The 23036-nt window shown below is 44.5% G+C and overlaps 1 protein-coding gene across 3 annotated transcripts in view; it reads left to right on the top strand.

The window, feature by feature from the left end:
• PHKA1 (phosphorylase kinase regulatory subunit alpha 1) overlaps positions 1–23036 on the top strand; it is a 1293387-nt gene that overhangs the window by 290861 nt on the left and 979490 nt on the right. For all 3 annotated transcript variants that reach the window (XM_086942009.1, XM_086942008.1, XM_086942010.1), the window contains exon 6: positions 15842–15922. In XM_086942009.1, coding sequence (XP_086798135.1) covers positions 15842–15922 — 81 coding nt within the window. The remainder of the gene's footprint in view (positions 1–15841; positions 15923–23036) is intronic.

The raw sequence follows: 23036 nt of genomic DNA, 5'->3' as shown, positions 1-23036 counted from the left end.
CACTCGTCACGCGCAGCCCTTTAGGAAACAGCAGGTTCAAATTCACAGCTTCAGCTACTCCTGTAGCAAGGAAATCAGAGCACACAGCGATGAACACTTCACTGTAGCGAGCGGCACCTCCTCACTCTCTCATGGCCCTCTCTGAGCTCTACACCCAGTTCGCTGCTGCCAGCTCCTCACCGGTGCCCCGCTGTGCTGCACTGTACCTCTCAGAGCCTCTAAGCTCTCAGATCCACTCAGTGCACAATGCTGTCCGTGGCTGGCTGCGGTAGTCTGTGGTTATTGCTGTGGTTTCAAGGCACAAAGGGCACAGCGTCGACTCACGCTGGACACCAACTCGGTCACACCGCGCACCTCACAGCCCGCTCCTCTTTGCACGCTCTGCCTCGGCTTCGCTCAGGTCAGCCTGCCCCAGTGCCTCAGCAGGGGTGGGAAACTGGGAGCTGGAAACCATGGAAGCGCGAGACACAATTTTGGGGTCTCGGCGTCTCGGTGCCTCCGCGTCTCAGCGTCCTTCCTCGTGTCTCCTGGAAGCCTGAAGCACACCGCAATCGGCAATCGGCGGTCAGCGCGAAAACAAGCGTTACGTGCAGTGGTGCGAGAGCCGCCAGTGTATATGTATTTGCTATGTATTCTTTCTATTCCTTATCCTTTTTGTGTCATCCTTGTGTGTTTGGAAGATGTGATCATATTTAAGTTGAAGAACCGGGTTTTAGAACCCAGCGGCGCCAGGGGAAACGTCCGAAGTCTTCGAGTTCTCCTGTCTTAGCAAACAGAGACACGGGACACTTCTAGGTGACGTCAAAGACCAAGTTTATTGGCTGCAACCAGTAACAGAGGTCTACGAAGCACAACACGGGTGGTTCGTCAGAGACTGCACAATTTAGTAGAGCGAGACATTGTCTTTTATACCAAATATCACATTCCAGACTAGCATCAATTACTTACAAACTGACCAATCACGTAGTGACATTTCAAAAGTACCGCGTAACGACAAGCCCACTTTCAGTTGTCCAGCCCACCAGAAATGACTAGGCAAAATCCAACATTCCTGATCGGACAGGCCGGACAAACCCATAATAAAAGGACCCCAACCCAAACCATAAATAGGCCATAAAAGAAATGAACAGAAACAGATGAGAAGCAAGATAGAAGGGTGTATGCGTGTACCATAAACTCAGCAATGTCCTGCTCTTTGATCTCTATCTGACCAGCTGCCTAACAAGGAACTGGCTCAACGAGGTCCGCCTCGGGCAAGGGAGTCGGTTCGTTCAGGTCACACAGAAGTCCGCTAAAGGTGTACGTGTCCCAAAGACTCGTTCGGCTGCAGTCATCGGCCTATGTGAGGGCAACAACAAAATGTCTGCCGTACACAAAATGGAACCCGAAGGTTCGAACGAAATCCCTGAATATGTAGTGTTTCGATCGATCATGACGAAAACACTCGTACATACCGCACTCGTCATTTGCGGTCCGCTGATACCAAAATCGTCCTGATACGACGACCTTTATTGAACGGGTTCAGAATTACGGAACCTCAAAGTAATTCAAAGCCAATGGTAAATTTTGTTTGCACCAGTAAGAATCACGTTTGCTGTGATGTGCATTAAAACTAAAATGGGCTTATATACTCATTCTAAGTACACGTGTGTGTTCAGAAGCCCATATACTGTTTTATTACAATTATAGGTGGTGTTTTTATTTCCTTTTTGTGTTTTTTTTTTCCTTTTTGTGTTTGTAACATGATTGCATTTCAAACTATTATAGATTTATAATGCTTAACTACAATATTTGCTTGCCAAGACCGGACCTACTGGTTTTGCCACTGTTTGTTGCTTAATTACTTTTAAAGTCAAAGTCTGAGGGAGGGCTGGGTGAGGACTTTCAGGCAAGGTGGTGGGTTTCTCCATGCTTTGCTATCCCAGTGTTGTCGAGAGCCCTTTATCTGCAATGGTGGCACCTTTGCTGATCACTGTTTCTTCGGAGTATTTGCAGTAATGCAGAGGGCATCTGGCTTTGCAGAACCCAGAAGATGGCCTGGTATGGACATTTTTTCTAGTTGCTGCGGGTGAACCAGGATGAGGTGCTTTTCATGATGGCCCCTTGGGCCTGACGAGTGGGTGAAGTTGTTGTGGGAGGGAACAGCGGACACCACAACAGCCAAAGATTGGTCTGATGCCTCTGTGCGCCACCTACCTTTCCCCTAGCTCCAATGTTTGCTGGGTGTAGGACCTGGGTTCACCAGATCCCCGGTGGGTAGCTTGGCCCGAGCAGGTATGCACCCGAAGCTTAGGTGTTAAGTGACTACACACATCCACTGAGACAATAAATGCACGCAAAGACTGAGACCACACCAGTATGTTTGACTCAAATAAATACGTTTTATCTAAGATCAAGATCAGGGCAATCAAAAATCACAGTAGTAATAACTCAATACCTTTCCTTAAAAGCGCATATTTTCATTACTCGGCCATAAATAAATAAATATGAAATACTAAATAACTGTAGGCCTGACATCAGCCTTGCTCCTAGTCAGCACCTGCAAGGAATTCCTTATAGAGACATTCAAAAAACATTGCATTACTTAGCAATCAACATTTCATCGCTGCAGGAATCGGCATTAAATGGGGGTAAAACATTTCCTAGCTGCAAAGATAAGCAGTATAACAGCAGAAGTAGAACATTTCATAGGGCTGGAATAAAGCAATTCATTAATTAAAAGTAAACCCTTCAGTAGGTAAGGACAACCCTTTCAGCAGCTACCTGTCGGAATTCATAACCATTTCATTGCTCAGCAGTAAACATTTCATTAGGTAAAAAAATACATCAGTTCATTAGATAGACATCAAGCAGTAGTAAACCATGCCTCCCGGTAAAATGAGCATATCCTTAGGCCAGGATAACCACCATTCATGGGGCAAAAATAACTAACTGTTCCTTAATCATGGCCTATCCCCTAACGAGGGGTTAAATGTTATCAGTTGAGGCCCCCACGGTGTCTCTTGGGGGCCCTGGCCCGGTTCCAGTGCTTGAAAGGGTCAATTGGGGCCAACGGGGCCCAGCAACTATCTTCCCCAGGGGAGGGGTGAACTCAGGCCTTCTGCCTTCCTCCCCGGGGGTTACCTTGACTCTTCGGCTCCTCCTGAGCCCTTGCGGAGATCTCCAGATGGTCGGGAGGCTCGTGCTCGTTCCAGAGCTCTCCGGCGGGGCTGGCGCTATGGGGGCAGGTTGCGGGGCGCAGCCGGGCTTCCCAGGCCCCAGCGCAGATGAAATAGCCAGCCTCAGGGGTGCAGCACGACAGAGGGGACTCTCGCTCCTCTGGGCCCCCTCCGTGTGGATTCTCGGGCTGACCGGGCGTCTCCCAACGTCCGGCCAATCAGCGGCCTCGCCTGGCGGGGCTCAGCAGCACGGACCTATTGGTGCGCGGCGGGGGCGGGGCTTGGAACGCGGCCCCGTGACGTGGGGTGAGTGTCTCAGCCTCTCAGGCCTAACGTGGCCTGACTGGAATTCTGCGGCGGCCTTCTCACAGCCTCAGGGGCCGCCGCGGGGATTCCTCACGGTCGGGCTGGGCTGTGGCGGTGACGGGGCCCCACCAGGTGCACCGGAGGGCAGCGCCTTTCCCCCTAATTCCTCCTGGGCCGGGCGCGGCCCACAGCAGCACGGCGGCGGCCCTCTCCTGGCGTCTGGGGCCGCCGGGGCAGATGACAGCCGGGGGGGGGGGGGCGCACCACAAGGCACACAGCCCCCGCTCCTCGCAGCGTCTCGCGGGGAAATAGGAACGCTTGGAAGTCCCTCTCAGGGTCGCCAATACCAGTGCTTCACAGGACCCAGCAGGTGGGCGCTTGAGGCAGAATTACAGCGCTTCACAGGTGGCACAGTGCTCAGGGGGGAATGCAGCGCTTAGTAGGGATAGCGCTGGGGACAGGTTTCTCACTAGCGCTTCAGAGCACAGTAGGGGAGCGCTGGGCAGGTAGGGCAGGCAACACCACAGTGGAGATGATGTAGGACAGCAAAGGGGGTTAGGCAGGACAGCGCAGGCCCAGTACCTGATTGATCCCCAGTAGTCCTGGCAGTTAGGTTTGTCCTTGGCGCTTGGTGGCTCCTGCGCCCTTGATAGGTTCCAGTCTCTTGGTTTCTTGAGGTGTGGGGGGGTTGAGTTGAAGGCTTTCCTCAGCAGGTCACCTCAGATGGTCCCTGGGTTCCCCTCCCGCCGGGCCAGATCAGTGGGCTAGTTCAGTGTTCCTTACTCGGCTTGATGGGCAGCGCCTAAACCCTGTCACCCCCAGTGGTATAGGTTCCTGACTAGGCCCTACCCCCTAAGTCTCCAGCGTAGGGCCCCCCAGGTCAGTGATGCTCCAACTGCCTGGAAAGTTTCCTTCCCTTTTCTTTTATAGTGGCAGTTGGCAGTTGGTGAACACTCTTCTATTCCGGAAGGTTCCAGGAGCTTCCTCACTCTAGCTATGGGAAGGGCAGGCAGGCTGGGGTGGCAACAATGTTTAGGGGTTCCAGCCAGCTCCTGGCTACTAGAGTGCGTCTAAAAAGACCACGCTGCAGTAGCAGGGGTCAGTGGCAGCCATGTTGAGGGAAGAGAGCACCTGCACCTTGGCATTGATTAACAATGGGAAGGTGCCCAGAGACCGAAGGCCAACAAAAAGAAGGGATACCCCTGAGCAATGAACAATCACTGACACTAACCACAACATACATCTTCCACTGCCCTACCTGCTGCACCCTAATGGCAAATTCAAAGATGCAGAGATTACTTATTTATCCCTGTGGGGTGCCCACAGGAAAGATCGGAGAGAAGATATGGAGACCCCACTGAGCAAGTGAAGCCAGTAAGAGGACCCTCCTACCCTCTGTTGAAGCACTACGCTATGACCTGGCTAATAAAACAAAAGCCATCGCACAAGCCACAGAAGGGAAATGTCACAGAAGATGCAGGGTTTAGTGAGGAAACATGACCAGATGATACAGAAGATACAGGAAATGGAGCTGCAAGTGGCTAGGGCAGTGGTTCCCAAACTTTTTTGACCCGTGGCTCCCTTGACCTAATTGGCAGTTGGCCATGGCTCCCCCCCATTTTTTTTTACTGGTGGACGGGTGGGTGGGGATGTAAGCCCGACCTCGGGTGTACTTACTGTTGCACTCTGACTGCCCCCTCTGTCCATGCCTGCCCCCGCGCCCTCAGACTGCCCCTTCTGTGCATGCCTCCTTTCTTCGTGACCGCCGACTACCCCTTCTGTCCATGCCATCTCCATACGTGCCTTCTGACTCCCCTTCCTGCTGCCTTTGTGCCCTGAGATTGCCCCTTCCCTCCATGCCTTCACCCTTCATGTCCTGAGACTGCCCCTTTCCTCCATGCCTTCTCCCTTCATGCCCTGAGACTGCCCCTTTCCTCCATGCCTGCTCCCTTCATGCCCTGAGACTGCCCCTTTCCTACATGCCTGCTCCCTTCGTGCCCTGAGACTGCCCCTTTTCTCTATGCCTTCTCCCTTCGTGCCCTGAGACTGCCCCTTCCCTCCATGCCTTCTCCCTTCGTGCCCTGAGACAGCACCTTTACTCCATGCCTTCTCCCTTCGTGCCCTGAGACTGCCCCTTTCCTCAATGTCTGCTCCCTTCGTGCCATCTATCCATTATCTCCATGCCTGTTCTCTTTGTGCCCTCAGACTCAGGCGCGGAACACCCACTGAACTCAAAGGGCTTCAGCCCCCCCCCCCCCCCCGCCCCCCAGTCCCCTCCTCCAGTTCCCTTCCCCAGTTGTGTGTGGCAGCCTGTGGATAAGACCTCCTGGGCACACAAGCAGCCGCAGCACTTCACAGATCTTTTCAAGACCATTTGCATGTTAATGAGGCCTTGCTGTTGTTTCACCCCTTCCAAGAGCCCCTGCAGCTCCACTCTGCATTTTGCTTATAGATCAGACTACCCTTTCTTTATATTCCTGTTTCCTTAAAGTGGCGGAGTTATAACGATTATGCAGGTGTCATTTCTAAATGTCTAGCGCTGCCACTGTAATTTCCCACATCGTGCCGCGGCGCCCCTGGCAACGCATACCTGCGCACCAGGGTGCCGTGGCGCAGTTTGGGAACCACGGGGCTAGGGATTATGCCTCTAAAGTGAACCTAGCAATCTTTAAAAATATTGCAATGGAAGGGCTAATTGAGCCAAGGACTCTTTAAAACTTAAGGGTATTGCCAGCTATCCCAACAGAATAGCTGCACAAATTAGTGATAGACATTCCAGTGGGGCTCCTAGTGACTGGGACTAGCTTGACAGTACAGGTGGTAAGATCCGGCACAGCACAAATGAGGCAAAGAAAGGGACAGTTATGGTTACCCTACACTCTACAGACTGGATAGACAGAATTATGAGAGCAGTGGTGGAAACAAAAGGCCATTTGAATAGTAGTTGGCTCCTGTCCTTCCCTGATTTAAACCTGCATACCCTGGCAGGCAAGGACAAGACAACTACTGAGTTAGTAGCAGGAGAGCTGGAAGTCTCTGTGGCCTATCCTCTTAAGAGTGGCTCAAGTTGGGAAACATTTTTTTGGGTGGCGTCTTCCGAGGCTACCTTAGTTAGCCATCTGAACGACACTGGGCAGTACAGTTACTCTGAGCTCCTGGTGATTTGCTTGAGACTGACTGGTAGACATTGGGAGGGAATAGGTGAAGGTATTTTTGGTTTAGGGGTGCACTCGCGGAGGAAGGGACTGTAGAGTTCCTTGGCTATATTATTAGTTTAGTTGTTCCATGCTTTTGTATCGGCTCTCTCTTGCCCTCTTTTGAGTGCATTCTACTTTCGGTGGATAAATGCGACAATTCAAATAGGACAATGTTTACTAATTGAAATTACATTTTCTTCAGTGTATTTAAGCTAAGCCAGGTATATTAGTAGGCTTTATACTGCAATTGACAGTACTGAGTTTATTATGGCTCGCTGTTTTATTCTCAGTTTCTTCCAATAAACAGATTTAAACTATAAAGTTAAACTCTTCGAAACAGAAACCTGATTAATGCAAAGCCGAAAACGCATGTTGGAGTAGTGTGACTCACAATATGGTAAGAAAGAAGTTAGTTCAAGAAACGCAGACTCCTTCCATGCTCACTCGCGATCTGCAGCCTTCACAGAACTGCTCCACCATACCAATTATGGGAGAAGATGAAGTGATGAACATGGAGAGGGTGAATATAGAAGCAGATAATAAATTACTAGTTGGGAAAATGCACTAGAGTGGTCATAAAAAGCGAGAGTGTTAATAGGGAAATAGAAATTAATTTCTTATAAGATAATAAATGACATTGTATCTTCTTTCCCACAGATTGTACTTGTTCATCATTTAGTCTTTTTGCCAGGCAGGCACACGTCTGTTTGCTTCATCACGTGCAGCTTTTCCTAAGATGGTATCTGTAGGCTCTGCTCGACTGGGCTGCTTGAAATTCACTTCCAGAGCAGTAGGGCATTCGGCAATTCTGTCTGTGCTCCATTTGCATCCATTCTCCATGGTAATAACATTACACTTGACTTGAGTTATTCTAATATGTATTGATAATATACTCTCAGTTCTCTTACATGTATCTTGTCTCTTAAGCACCACCATATCCGCAACCATCCATCTATAATCTTTTACCTCGTGTTTCACATTATATCTCTTTTTATACTTGTTTTGATGCAACATCACACACACCCTTTTTCTCTTTGAACACATAAAGGCTCCCTACCATTCAACCTGTTTGGAGATGACTTTGTACCTGGATTACTCCCTCTGAGGGACATGAAGGGAGAAATTCCTGTAACTAAATTATGGGCAGTGTGACATGACCATAACATGTTTTGGTTTGCTCCACCTTATTTCCAGGCACACAAGCTTGTTGGATGCATTCGTTAATCATATTATTCAGTCTCTCAACCGTCCTATTCGTCTTGGGGAAATACAACACCATGCTCAAATGTTTTATGGATTTTTTTGTCAGGAAATTCTTAATTTTTGCAAAGGTGAATTTTACCCCATTATCAGTAATGAGCGCACTTGGTATACCCTCCGCCTATAATGTGTCCATTAGGAAGTTAATCAAGACACAGGCAGTGATGTAGTTTATTACATTGGTCACTATCCAATAAGAGTGGCAGTCAAATAGTGAAACGTATTTACCAGCCATGTTGTACTAATTTAGGGGCCTACTATATTTAATCCTAACTTGTCCTACAGCTTTTTCTGAACCTCTACTAGCGATAATGGAACCTTCCTAGTGGATTTATTTTTGTCACTAATTGCACAACTCATGCAATTTCTCACTTTAACCTCAGGAACAGAATCAATTTTTGGAAACCAGTACTTCACTCTCATTTTGCCTTTAGTGAGGCTCCTGTCCAAAAGCCTTCATGGACAAATTTGCAATTCTTTGCCACTGCTCTGTAGATGGTATCAACAAAACCCCTCTAATCACCTTGTCAACTGTTATACTCAAATCATTCCTCACGTCCCCAAACTAATTTGATGACCTCCTAACATGCTTCTACACCTCGTTATGCTTAGTTGGCTAGTTATGCAATATTCTCTCCTTGACAAGAGTAAAGGTTTCATGATTTCTCTTGCACCAGTCCCACTTTTCCCTCTCAAAGCCAGGAATGCTGATTTATTTTACTGTTTCTTCAACTCACATATCATCCAACTTCCTATCCTTCAAATGTATGCGGGGCAGATAGTCCACGGCCATGTTGCCTGCTTCTGGAACATACTTGATTTTAATGTTGTCCCCTTCTAAGCTTAACACCCATCTGACTATGTGAGGGGTGGTGTGTTATGCTCCCTTAGTAGTGAAAATAAACATGACAAGTCTCTGGTCTGTCCTTAAAGTGATAGGTAACACCCACAGGAAAAATGTAAAGTTTAGAATTGCCTGCAATTCCATGATGGAGTAATTGCATTCAGAATCCGTTTGGCAGCAAAAGCAACAGTTCTTTCTTTTCCATTTACAATTTGGGAAAGGGCGATCCCTATTACTTTGGTGCTGGCGTCCATGATTAAAATAGTCTTCTGATTGTCTTCAAATTTCCCTAGAGAGGGGGCTGACGCTATTGCATATTTGACTTTGTTCAAGGTTTCTTGGCATTCTTGATTCCAGTTGAACAGAGCTCCTGTATTTTTAAAAGCATTCTAAGGTGAAATACTTGTCAGCAAAATTACTTGTAGACTTGGACTCACCCAAACTAAGGAAACACCTGAGTTCCTCTTTAGAAGATGGCTTTGGAGCTTCTTTCAATGCCTCAACAAGATTGACCTTTGATTTGATCCCATCTTTGGAGATAGTGCTGCCCAGGTAATCAACTGAGCCCACTCCAGTCTGACACTTTTCTTTTCTTACTTAATAATCAAATCTGCTTCTCTAAGTGTAGCTAACACCCTTCTCCGTGTATTGTCATAGTGACCCTCGTACAAACAATAGGTCAGGATGTTGTCTTGAAAACACAGGACATTTCTGAAATTCCCAAATGTGCTTCAAAATTCTCCCAAATACATCTGCTGCAGATGCAAAGCCAACTGGCATTCTGCTGAATAACATTAGAGATTTGAAGTTTGAATGGAGTTAGACCTGATGGTAGTCCGATGACAGATCAACAACTCTAAAGCAACAGGCATACCCTTGCCACCAGCCTCTGAGGCTATAATATTGGGACAATTCATTCTGAACTCTCAGAAGGCTGTTTAATACCATGTGGGCTATACGTTTATTAAGTGTCTCTTTCAAAGGTTGCTTCATCAAAATAGGCGTAGGTTGCTACATATGCACAACTGGTACAGCGTTGGTTCTAAGTTTTATTTATGCTGGAAATTGGTAAGGAAACCCGATGTTCTTAGAAACAATTCTGGAAATTCTTTGCATACCTACTTGTCAGTAAATTAAATTACCATCACGAGGACTTGCTCCACATTAATAGGATCCAACTTCATCCCTAGTTCTTTCTGGCCCCTCCATAGTAATAAATGTGAGACTTTTTTAGCTGTGCAAACCTTCTATTTGGTGGAATGTTCCTTTAACGCAATATGGATAGTAACCATGCCTACTATGGGAACAGGATCCTTGTTGTAATCACTCAAACCCTCCCTGCCCCCGGTCTAACTTCAACTAGCTACAGAACATAACCCTTTCTACCTATTTTTTCTTGACTTAATTTGTTATCTATCAGATTAGAGGTGAACACAAGTCTACAAAGATGGTAACAGCTTCCCTATCAGGACTAAATTCACACATGTGGTAACTAGTACTCTTTTCACTCTCACCATTAACAATGACTCACTTCAGTTCTGCCCTCCCTACAAGTTCCGACATAGTGCCCTCTTTTATCCCATTTCCTTTCATGGCTAGTGCATGCAGGGCAATTAGGACCATTAGCTAAGGTGGCTGTTGTTTCCACCTTTGAAGCATATGTTTTTTTGAACCTTTTCATTTGTGATCTCACTTTAGTTGATTGCAAACCTTTAAGTTTATACAGTTCTTCATTTTTTTAAGGTCAGTAGTATCATTCACTTTTACCTTTGTTAGGTATATTTCCTTGATTCAATCCGCCGTGTATTCTAATCCCTTTGCAAGTCAATGCCCTCTTTCAAATTGAAACAAGGTTTGGCATAGCCAATAGGTCTCGCCTTTGGGACCTTATAAGTGTTTGGCCATGCAGCACATTATCCTGGGTGTTGTGCCACCAGGGATTGAAAAGCTATACAATTACTACACACTGGGTCAGGTAGTGTGATTCAGGAATAAATACTTGCCTCTGGAAATAGTTATGGGAGTGGCAGGTCTGAGAGACCGAGGTGGGTGAAAAAGGTGGGACAGTGAGAGGGATGAGTTTGAGGAGACCAAAAGGTGAGAGTAAACTGGTCGCAGTGGTGTAACACAGGTGCCTACAACACCGACACAGGGGGGGCCAAGGGGTGGACAACCTTCTGTCCCTAAGACAGTTTAGCCTAGGGTCTAATAGATCTCCAAGATTCATGAGTCCCGGGGGCCCTCGCCACACTCTTCAGGTAACCCATCCTTTTGCATGACACCACTGCAGAGAGGTTATTGGGAGCGGTGTGACAGAATGCTGGGGAGGGAAGTGGGAGAAGTCTATAATGGAGAGAGGCAGGTGGGCAAACTCGAAAAAAGAGAGAAAGAGAGAGAAAGGAGATGTGTTGGAGGGAGAGGGTGGGAGAACAGAAAAGAGACTTTTAAAAGTTATGGAAACAAGTGGTGGGACAGAAGGAGAGAGGGAGGGAAGGGAAGTTAGAGGGAGAAATGGGAGCAAGAGAAATATGGAAGAGGCAACAGGATAACTAGAGGGAGAAAACAGCCGACTGGGGAAGAAAGCTTGAAGCTAGGGGAAGAGAAGCTTTGGAGCGAGCTGCACAGCGACCAATAAAAGTAGGGCCGATAGAGTCAGAGATATGGTGGAGAGAAAGCTGTAAGCGAGAAGGGAGGTTTGTGGTTCGATCACACACTTTATAAAGAATGAGAGAGGCAGGTGTACAACGCATCTAAGCCAAGATACGGAGATTCAGGAATCCGGGTATTTCGCCAACAGTGCATGCTGGGACTTGCAGGCCACAGTAATAATGCGAAAAATGAAAAACAAGTCCCAGAATAAGAAAACAGACGGCCTGGCCACTCTCATCATGACAGTGGGCATATTGGAAACACAAGTGGTCATATGGGGAAAAAGTGACACACAAACTGGTGGGAGAAAATCCAGTGAGAGAGAAACAGAGTCAATTAACGGGAAGGGGAATACAGAGGAAGAGAGAAAGGTAGAGGAAAACAAAAAGGAAGAGAGAGAGTTTGTGGGACAAGAAAAGTGTCTGGTGAAAGAGATGAGATGAAAAGGCAATAAGTGACCCATAATATGTGTGACAACACCAACTAGGACTGACTTTCACCAAACCCCGCTTTGCATTCTGGTATTTGTATTCCCAGAATTACACAGGAAGGCTTGCAACTACAATCCATTCATTACAAAATGATGGGTAATAAAAAAAAAATAAAAAAAAGATTGGGTCAGGAGTAACGCATGACATGAAGCCCTTAGCAGCCCAGAAGAAAGAGTTGGCAGGTTGTCTTATTTAATGGTGCCCTTCTGTATTTTCACTTTGATCTTTGGCTTGGCTAATTAGAAAGTGACTGCACCTGCCCTTTGCCTGGACTCTCACGCCAATGCCACCTCCATCCGCCAGGCAGCCTGTGTATGCCGAGGGGATACAGTTACGACTGTACCAGGGTTTACTCTCAACGATCATAATAAATAGGGACTAAACATATTTAAACATCAGCTCATACACAGAGCTCTGCTTTCAGGACATTAACCACTTGAGAGCTCTGCTGTCAGCATATTGTCTCCATGCCCTGAAAGACTTTACTGGAGCAGGCCCACGTGAGTTGCAAATTTCACAAAGGCTTCTGCTTCGGCACTTTAACTTTTACAGGGAGTGCGCCCTTCAGCAGGAAACTTACATAAACATACATGCCAGTGTCTTACAACAGGAAAGTGGTATATTTAACAAAGATTTCTGCATAGGGCACTTTAACTTTTACAGGGAGTGCGCCCTTCAGCAGGAAACTTACATAAACATACTTGCCTAAGTTTTACAACAGGAAAGTGGTATATTCAGGGCCACAACAAAGCCGGTTTTACTTACCAAAATCGGGTCATCTGCCTAAATCAGCCTAGTGGCATATATACACAAGGAAGGGAAACGTGCACAGAAACTGTTCTGGAGACAATTAGCAGCAAACAAAACAAGCAATGAATAGGGAGGGGAGAAGTGGTGGACACGGGAGGATGGGGGAAGTAGCAGCGAGAGACAGCATGGGTGTGTAAACCGCATCGGGAAAGCGAAAAGGGACTGGGCAGCCATTGCATACTGGACTGCAATTAAAGTCCCTAAAATTGCTTGGGTGAGAAGCAGGCATGTGGCAGCCCTGAGCCAGCACACTGGCTGTGGGGGTAGAGGGGGGCGAGAAAAGCATGAAAGGGAGCAACTGGTGGTAAGTGAATTAGGAATCTGAAGCAAAACAAAAAGTAGTACGCCAAACATGCATAGGTGGTCAAAAGTGAACTGATCCATGTAACTGGGTGAGTCGCCAGGGCGAACACAAATAGCCAAAAGGTGGGACATAGACAACAAAGGGACCATAGAGCATGACGGTTTTACGAGGGGCACTACAAGGAGCCAATTACAAGTGATTTGCTTGGCCAAAGCCCAGAGAGGAACTACACCATGCCTCGCTGCTAGGCTCGACCTAAAAAGGGAGGCTATAGGTTTGAAATGTTATTTTAAAACAGGATACACAGGCTGTTTGAGAGGCTACTTAATTGGGTGGCATGAATAGTGATGCAGGTCCACTAGTAGCATTTTATTCACATGCCCTGGGTACAAGTAGTACCACGTTTCTAGGGACTTACAAGTCAAATTAAATGTGCCAATCAGGTGTAAAACCATTTGACCATGTTTAGAGGAGAGATCCCCAGCACATTAGCACTGGTTAGCAGTAGTAAGGTGCACAGAGTCCTAAGGCCAACAAAAACAAGATCACCAAAAATGGAGGAGTAAGGCAAAAACTTTGAGGGGAGACCATCCTAAGGCTGACAGGTCTAACAGGGAGGTTAAACTATATGGAGCACAGTTTCAACACTAAGATTTATTACGAGATAAACTCCATACACAATGGTAAGCAGACATAGCAAGGCCCTTCAATACATCAAAGTGGAAGACGACAACCATATACCTGAACAAAATAATACACATTGCACAATTTAAATACATTCAAGAATAATCTGAATAGAGATTATTTTACACCTAATAGAATTTGTAGAATTTATCTTGGAACCTCCTCAGATTGTCAATGTTGCGTCTAGAAAGGAGCGGATTTTGTTCACATAATTCTATCCTGTAACAGACTTTTACTGTATTGGAAAGAAATTACCAATGCTTTATCCATATCTTCAGGATGCATGGTGCCAGTACACTGGAGGCCTGTGTGTTAGTTCTGAATTCGTGCCTTGAGAATATTAGAGCACCAGAAAAGTTTAGAGAGCTAGCACTGTTACTAGCGAAGCGCAATATAAGTATACATTGGGAAAACACCAGCCCTTCTATAGTTACGAAATGGCTCTCGGTTTCTATTAAAAGCCTGGAAACGGAGTGTGCGCTTTTCCAGAGAGAAGAACGTGCAGGCGTTACGGAGATTTTAGCATAATTGGAACGTAATGTTGGAAGCATTGAAAGTAACGCCTTTAGATGCTGAACTCTCATGGTAGATTCCTATGACCTCTTTTATATGCTTTACTGTACGTAAAATTGTCCATGTTCTACTACATTTGATATGTGAAGTAAATTGCTGTATTATTTAGTTGAGGACTTGCTGTTTTTAAGCTGTTAACTGGTTTATTATTTGTGTACTGTGGTTATAAAATACAGGACAAATGCTCATCAGACAATTTGCATATATGTTGCATATCATTGTAAATGTATAAGAGGGCATGAACTTGCTTTACTAAATATCCAGAACTGTCAACATTGTAGTGTGCTTATGAAAAATATTCTTTAAAAAACTTTGGTTGTGCGGAAATGTGCGCCTCCACTGAAAACAAGCGCGTTCCTCGCGCTAAAAGGAGGCAGCAGGGGAGGGGCAGAGGAGGGGACGAGGGAAAGCGTTTCACTTGCGAGCAGCGCCAGGAGCGACACTTGCTACCATATGGCGCTGCGCGCTCCCGCAAGTGAATCACCACACGTGCACGCGTTGCCAGTGCACGTTCTTGGCTGAAAAGCCAAAGCAATTTCAAAAGGTCTTTTTGCCTATGCAGCGCATGCACGCTGTGTAGGTGAGACCTAAAAAGAGCTAATAGTTTTTTTTGCATTCGTTTATTGTCAGTGACTCTAATGAGTTGGTTCTCGATTAAAGAATCATCACTTAGCACCCCAAATTTTCACATGTAGAAAGACATGGTATATTCCGCTCCTGTAGGATGATGGTTTGAATCTTGATGTGAGGACTTCTGTGAAGGCTGATGACAGAGAATGAGCTTGGAGAGACTCTGCGTTTCTTCATTAAACTTCTTTCTTACCTTACTGCATGTCTAACTACTTCACTGGCGATGAGGACCACAAATCAGCTATGCAGGGTACAGCTTTGGTCACCCCACCCCTGTAATGCCTCTCGCTCTCTTTAGTGGTCTTAGCTTGAGTGACTTTCTGTAAAACCCCGGAACTGTTCACTCAGTAGACCTCCCTGCAGCCCCTTTTCTACCTGTTTGTTCTGTACTCTTTTTTTCATGTTATGTTATTGCGAATCAGTTCTCCTTACCTAAAGCGCCAGGACACCCTTTTTGAGTAACCGTAGCGCTATACAAAAGAATAAATAACATAACATAACATAACATAACTGTTGGTAATCTACCAGTGTCTCTTGTTCGTACTGATGGTGCTGTAAAGTGAACATGCACATATCTATTAGCATCTGTTAGGGCTTAATTATATTTTGGGAGTTCTCTTCTCTGAGGCCAAGATTTGATTGATCGAGCCGCCACCCAATTTCTGCCACCTTTTATCTTCATTCGAGGATTACCACAGAGAAGGTATCACTCATGGTAAGCCACTTCTATTGAATTAAATTGCTGGTGCTGGTGTTTTGGTGAACAGGGAGATTTGTAAAGGGTAGAAGATATAATTTACTGGTAAGATAAATTCAAACGTATGTTTTAAAGAAATACACTGCTGAGATTGTCTTTCCGAATTTACCCAGAAATTGCTAGTGAATCTATTTTCCTGCTGTATTTCTTTGATAAAAAATGTATTTCTTTGTGATAGGATTTTGGAATGTGGGAACGTGGAGACAAGACGAACCAAGGAATCTCAGAGCTGAATGTTAGCTCAGTGGGCATGGCTAAGGTATTTATTCAAAGCTGAATATATTTACATTTGTTGATATATTTTTTTTTTTGCTAGAGTTTTGAAATGGGTAATCCTAGGACCAGAACGGGGTAGTTTTACATAGTACGTTACAACATGCAGGCCTACATGTGACTATATTAGTAAATTAGGACAAATAAAGTACAAGCATTGACTTTTCAATCCTAGCTTAAAGTTTTTTTAAATTCTGAAGTATGAAGTCTTACATCGTCGTAGCCTGACGTGATAAACACACATTGCCAATGAACATATTCCTTGTGGCTACACAAGCTAACTTCTCCCAAAAGTTTAACTCCTTTAACTTACTCTATTGCGGGTACTCTTCCTTCTTTTGCAGCTGGTTGCGAATTGCATGAGGCAGGCCTAGAAAACTTCACTAAAAGAACACTGCCTTGCTCTCACCTTTGCGAATCCCATAGTCTCCACTCATATTTTTTCCACTTTTATGCCACGACACCAGGCCTGCCTTCTCTAGGACATCTTCATTACATGGGCTCTGCCATTTGTCCTTCAGCTGCCCTTTTCAATAAAAATATACTTTGACTCCACCTCCACTGATGCCAGTCAAAGCAGTCCTCATGCATTGCTTTGCATATGGCCAGCAGTGCTCAATGGCTAACTACAATTAAACCTGTATGCTGGGTTCAGAAAACAAACATTCTGCCTACTCTGTGCGGGAATTCATGGATGATTTCTTAAAAGTGTTGTCTATCACAGATGCAAGTGTGAACCTGGATTTCATAACCTAAGCTGTAGCTTATAGGTAAGATGGATTGGGTTCCAGGTGAGGTCACTGGGTGAGCAAGCTGTCATTACTGATTAGACAGTTTTATCTCTCACCTATATCTGTGCCCCTCTACCAGGTATATAAACTTGTGAGTATCTTATGGATGGAGACCACCAGTCAGGATTTGGTCACCCTGGGGATAGGTTGCTTGAGCCTAATACAACAATGATTTTGAAAAATAATCACCTCTGCCATTAGCTCAAGGAATTTGACCCGTCGTCTTCCAAGGTCACATTACTATTTCATCATCAGATTACCTGAAAACGTGGTTGCAGTAAGCATCCTGGCAAAGAAAACATCCTGAAAAAAAGAGCTATATTTCTCCTAGTGTCTAGAAGGTGCAACACAACTGGGTGGAGCATAAGGTTGTAAAAGAAAAAGATGGTACTGGAACCTGCTTTTGAAGTCCTTTTTCCCTTCTTAGTTAGCAGTGTCTAAACAGAGGCTTAGAACAATTTGGTACCACATCCTTAGCCGTCCTAAATAGTATTGTGTTTTAGTACTGTTTTGGTATCTGTAATTAACTCGTTTCTTAATGAACTAGTACCAAATTAAGGGCACTATTTTTTAGTTTGTTCTGACTCCTACGGTAGACTAGCCTTTACCAGAACCTTGTACACGGACACATTTAAATCTGTGTCTTCCCCTTCTACACTGTCCAAGATTACAAAGGTGGATATTGATGCAGATGCATTTCAGTCTCAAACACAACGGGTTGTCTTACATATACACGTTTGGCTATAATGACCGGCTAAGTGGAGGGAAGATTGCTTCCCTCCTTCTAAACCTCCTGCTTTCCTAAATCTCTCATTTGACAGAGTGAAGCTTTTGCTTTGCTTGTAATCTTCTCTTATTGAACACTCCATGCTAATGTGAAAAGGAGAGCCTTATTCTGATCCTTCTGCTTCCACATACCATGCCCAGAGCAAACTGCACATAGCTAAGGCTATGCACAATGTGTTTTCAGGGGATGCGGATAGACTCATTGCATCTTCAGAGGCACCAAGCACTGCATTTAAATCCTGCTGCACACTCCCATGTGCAAAAGTAAAAACAAAATAAAAATGAATACTAACTTTGTCAAAGTGAATGTAAGATTATTTATACAGAAGAGAAGGTACTGTTTTTCTTAATAAAGCATAGAAACTCAGCTTAGTTTCAGAATGTCATGGTTATAATATAAACTGTACAAACTACTGAATTATGCCAGTTATGGAGAGCAACAAAATCATAATTTCCCCACTCCCCAGTTTATGTTCTCATAGGTTATGTACCAAGTGATATTATCAATGTTACCCTTCAACAAAGCTGATAAACAGAGCTGTGTGACTCAATGCATGGTTTGGCCAAAAGTCAAGCGTTGTGCCTAGAAAATAAAGGGTGTAGCCACAGTATACTTACAGTGCGGTTTGGCTTTGGGCTGGAGCTCACTTGGCATGGTTGAAGGATGTGTTTAGTGTGCTCTTTTTTAGAGCGATATTACTTGTAATGCCTGGCCACGGTCAAGAGCCTGCAGGCAGAGATTACTGGATATATTCAAAGGCTTGTTCTTTAGATTTTGGGGTGCAGTGCGCAGGCTCTTAACCTAGAGCACACTAGGCATGGCTAGTTAACATATCTGCTGGACTCTTACAATATGGAGAGGGAAGGGCCTGATCCAGAGCTTACTGATCACTTCCAAATTGGGCTGTGGGCTCAGTAACATTTCACACTTAACTTGGGGTCTGTGTAAGGCCAGACCTTGCTCTCTGAAAGTATTGCCCACGGTTGTGACCAGTACATTCCGTGGTGCAGTGGTTATTACGGTTCCAATCAATAAAGTAAGACTGTGTACCTGGACAACATAACCGCCAGAATATGGGGAATGAGTCCATCCATATCATCAGAGTATGTTGGCCTAATTCCTAGCTAGTTCACAGTGTCCCATCTGAACCCCTAACCGCACCAGGGTACCAGATGGTATCTGCATCTTCGGAACATGGCCATTCTAATTCCCTAAGGAAATCATGGAAACAGATCTTACCCTTTTGTTGTTATCTAGGCATGCCCAAGGCAGACAAATGAAAGGTACAAATTGACTTGACAAACATTTATTGAAGCAATTGTATTCTTGTGTAAAAAAAAAACATGAGCTGCAATTCTTAGCAGGATGAAACCTAGCATTGTGACCAGCATTACAACAATGGGGAAGATGATAAACACTTCAACCATTATGACGGTAATATGAATATTTGATTATATTTGTGTGTGTGTGTGTGTGTGTGTGTATATATATATATATATATATACATATATATATATATATATATATATATATATATATATATATATATATATATATATATATATTATTAGTTATACAGCAACAAGGATCTAGTACAGCAAACATCCTGTACCCAATATGCTGTCCTATCATGAACATTTAATATAAACTCAGTCGCTCCTACCCCCAGGTGCAGCTCAGGTGCGATAACATTGTAGATCTGTCTTTGAACTAGACATTTGTGCTTGACTAGGTGGCATTACTTAATACAGCCAGCATTCTTCGCAATGTTACTGTCTGGACTCTGAATTGCAATCAAGGTATCACAATGTATCAATGTTTGTATGTATATGCTTTTACTCCTACCTAATACTACCTATTCTATCGGGAGCACAGTGGGAGTACCTTCTGCTAGATCCCCTGGGAAAGCCAAACCCCTATACCTGTGTATGATGCATTGGGAAGCCAATCTGGTGTAGAGCAGGCTACCTTCCTTTGCAGGATTGAGATTAGAGTCCGCAAGGCTACATCTCGGTCACAGGCACAGCATTCCATGATAGTCCTCAGAAAGTGATCCTCTGATGAATTTGGCTCAGAGATGCTTTACATATTTAAAAACACTGTTCCAATTGCACTGTGTCAGAGGTGCAGTGCTGAGGTGATTGTTTGTCTTGCGACTCAGAGCTGTTTCCAACCGGATAATCAAATGCAAGGCATTGCGTTCAATGTTCCTAGCCTTAGATGGAGTATAATGGACAACTTGATAATATGATTACTAATAAATGTACTGCATGCAAAATCATTCCTGAGTATGCATCATGTATGTACAAAGCATGTAGAAATCCATTGTCAGTTACAGATGTCAAGTTTAAACATGTGGTTTAAAATGGAGACTTTGTGCGCAGGCTATGTTGAACCTTACAACACTAACTCCTTGGCCGAAGGAGATTCTTGCTAAACTTAAAAGCTAGTGTAAAGAATCAAACTTAATATATATAGTCCTAACGGTTATATAATGAATATACAATGCACTTTAATAATAAAAGCGAATGAATAAAAATAAAAATGCCAATTAAAAACATGCAAGTGTTAAAAATTTCTAAAAATCAATTTGAAATAAAAACAAGGGGCAAATTAAAATTAAGGAGGCTTCCAAAATGATTTCCATGTTTGGAGAGTCAATGGGACCCAGGAAGGACCCTCTTGCCACAGCCGATGCTTCCACAGTAGCCACTAATGCAAGTTCGAAAGAACAAACATGGTTGTATCCAGCCCAATCAGCAGCCACTGAGGGTGTGCCTACCAGCAGTGTAACCACAGAGGAGGAGACAAATCCAAGAATCCAGGTGCGGCTCATAATGGTCATCTCGTATGAATGGCAGTCTCATAGGGCAACCCTGAAGATGAGTCCTGAGAGACACACGTGTAGTTCCATTGAACGAGTTGCATAGCAAGTCATATATCCAGCTCACACTCGAAAGTGCACAGCAGATAGCGCAACACAGGTTATACGTAGTGTAACCATATATGTCGAAATGACAAAGACCAGCTGTCATTCAATTCCTTAAGTAAAGACACCCCAAAGAACTGTATCATACGTTCATGACACAGCAGAATGGGTGGTAGTTCCATCATCTGGCCTCAGGGTGGAACATCCATTGTGGAGCACCAAAATAGGATCAAAATCCCAATAATCAGGAATAACTCTAGTAGTATGTCTTCAAATATGCTGGAAACCAAACAGTGTATAAAGGACAGAATCACTCCAAATTCATTCTGGAATGTGATTACAAAGCCAGACGGAATTGCATTAAAAAAGTGGACCACTCCAGCTGTATGAATGGTGCACAAGTTCACCAAAATGGTGAGAGAGGCTTGAATGCAGTAGCAATTTCACTCCGGAAGAAGACGTTGCAACTTGGAGACTAAACGTTTCTCTAACAGATGTAAGTGCAACGCCCTTCTGAAACAATAAGACTTTCAGTCTGCTTAACTTATCTAAGTTAATGTTAGAAATAGCAATCAAAGGCCATTCTGTAACTTCTCTGACTGTGTGTGCAGGTGGAAAAAACACTTTGTTGCAACAGGTCAGGACCCTAGAAACCGTCACCACATATGGTACTCCCTGTTTCATCGAACAAAAACCCTAGTCGTTCAAAATCAAATAGTTTCATTTTGAAAGCAATCTGAATACTGGCTAAATCAAGGCAGCTGGAGTAGCCTTCAGATAACACGCGAAATTGGCAATGGACGCATTGCACACACCATGAATTGTTGCCTCTTTACAGACTAATGAATGGCCAAATGAAGTTTCACGTTTGTTTTTGCTGAGAAAGACTTCAGTTTCTCCATTCTGACACCTGTAATCGGATGGGAGGAACCAGGTCTTGTGTACAAATCTCTCCCCTAAAGTCTCATCTCTGCTACTTGAAAGTGTTTCAGACAAGATGTAAAATAAAAAATGTGAAATTGGCAGTGCTCCCCTTGGTAGTTTAGAGTTGCAAATGTGTAGGGTTCATGAGCAGAAGGACTCTTAGAGGTGAATCGCTCCTCCCTTTCTCTGATTGTTTAGCTACTATCGCGTGTGCAGTCTTGTAGGCGAATCCGGAACTTTTTGGGGGGTTTCAGCTGCTTGTGTTTAGCTCAAATTCTTTATTACACATTTCGTGCATACAGGTCAAGGGAGTGCATATTAAGTGGATCAATAAGTATTGTTTTCCAGTTTAGGTCTCATTATAACTTTTGCTCTGTACGATAGGCAAAATTGGGGATCAAAATTACACTAATCTTGGCACAATATGCTGTGTAGCAAAATACATTTATAACTAGGATGAAGAGTGGCATCAGTCTTGATGTAAGTAGTGGATGAGCCCCCACAGAGTTAAACAATCTTGTGCCTAACGTTTTTAGATAACGTTTCTGTGAGGAATCATGGGCTTCTTCTAGGAAGCTTGGTACAAGCAGGCAGCCTTTCCTTAGAGAAAAACAGCACCACAAACATTATTGAATTATTAAATTCAAGACCCAAGTGAGCTAGAATTCCCAAGTCAGTTTAGTATTGCAAGTAAAATGAAATGACTTAAAATGACACCAATTGGTTTTGGGGATTAAGTGTTATGAATTTGTACAGATGGAGTGAAAAAATGCCAATAGAAAACAGTTGAGCCCAAATTCTAATATAAGTCATTTGAACTTGGTAGACTGGGACCGAGGCACCCTCCTAGGCTAACTAGTGATGAACTGAGGTGGGATAGATGCTGCTGACGCATCCCAGTCAAGTTTATTTGAGGATCTGCCTTTAGGCTCTCTTTGTTTCCAGCAGGTGATAGAGCAAGAGTTTGGTGAGGATGACTGATGCATTGGACTTGGAAACTATTTCAGCACGCCACAGCATTGATTTTTTTTATTATTAAGATATGGGGTATTCTTGAACTTAGCACTCAAAAGCTCAAAGCTGGAGAAACCCAGCTAAGATGCCGTCCAAGGTTACATCTTTTTTGGGTGCGCTTGGCCCCCAGTCCTTCAGAAGTCAAACCTGCCCCCTTTAGAATGGGGTGGCTGGCACGCTACTAGCTATCCTGGGATATCGATTTCCTTTTACTCTTCATTTATTTTAGTTAATGCTCCTGGATTTGAAGCCTAGCAAACTTAAAGAATTGATAGGAACTGAATGGCATATGGTACTGCAATACCTGGGAGCACCCAAATGTACTATTGCACATAATTAGAAGAAGGCAGACCCCCACCACCCCTTAACTCAGATATTTTCCCAGACTGCGGCTCATCCTCGCCATAGAACAACTGACTAGGAAAATGAATGGTACCTGCTGATGATTCGAGGCAAAATAGAAGTCAGAGTATAAAATGATGTGCACAGGCCTTCTAAACGCTCCGCTTCCTCCCTGTTGGAGGACTCTGGGTCTATTTGATTGAGCAGGATGACACATCTCTGCATTGTGAGACTGGTTATTCGAGCACTAGATGCTGGTGGATAGCCACCAGTTTAGCAATTTACACCTGTAAGGCACACACCCCTTCCCCAT

This window comes from Lissotriton vulgaris, chromosome 10 (genome assembly GCF_964263255.1).
Source record: "Lissotriton vulgaris chromosome 10, aLisVul1.2, whole genome shotgun sequence".
NCBI lineage: Eukaryota > Metazoa > Chordata > Amphibia > Caudata > Salamandridae > Lissotriton > Lissotriton vulgaris.
The sequence above is the reverse complement of the archived record's forward strand: the minus strand, read 5'-3'. Positions and strand labels throughout refer to the sequence as shown.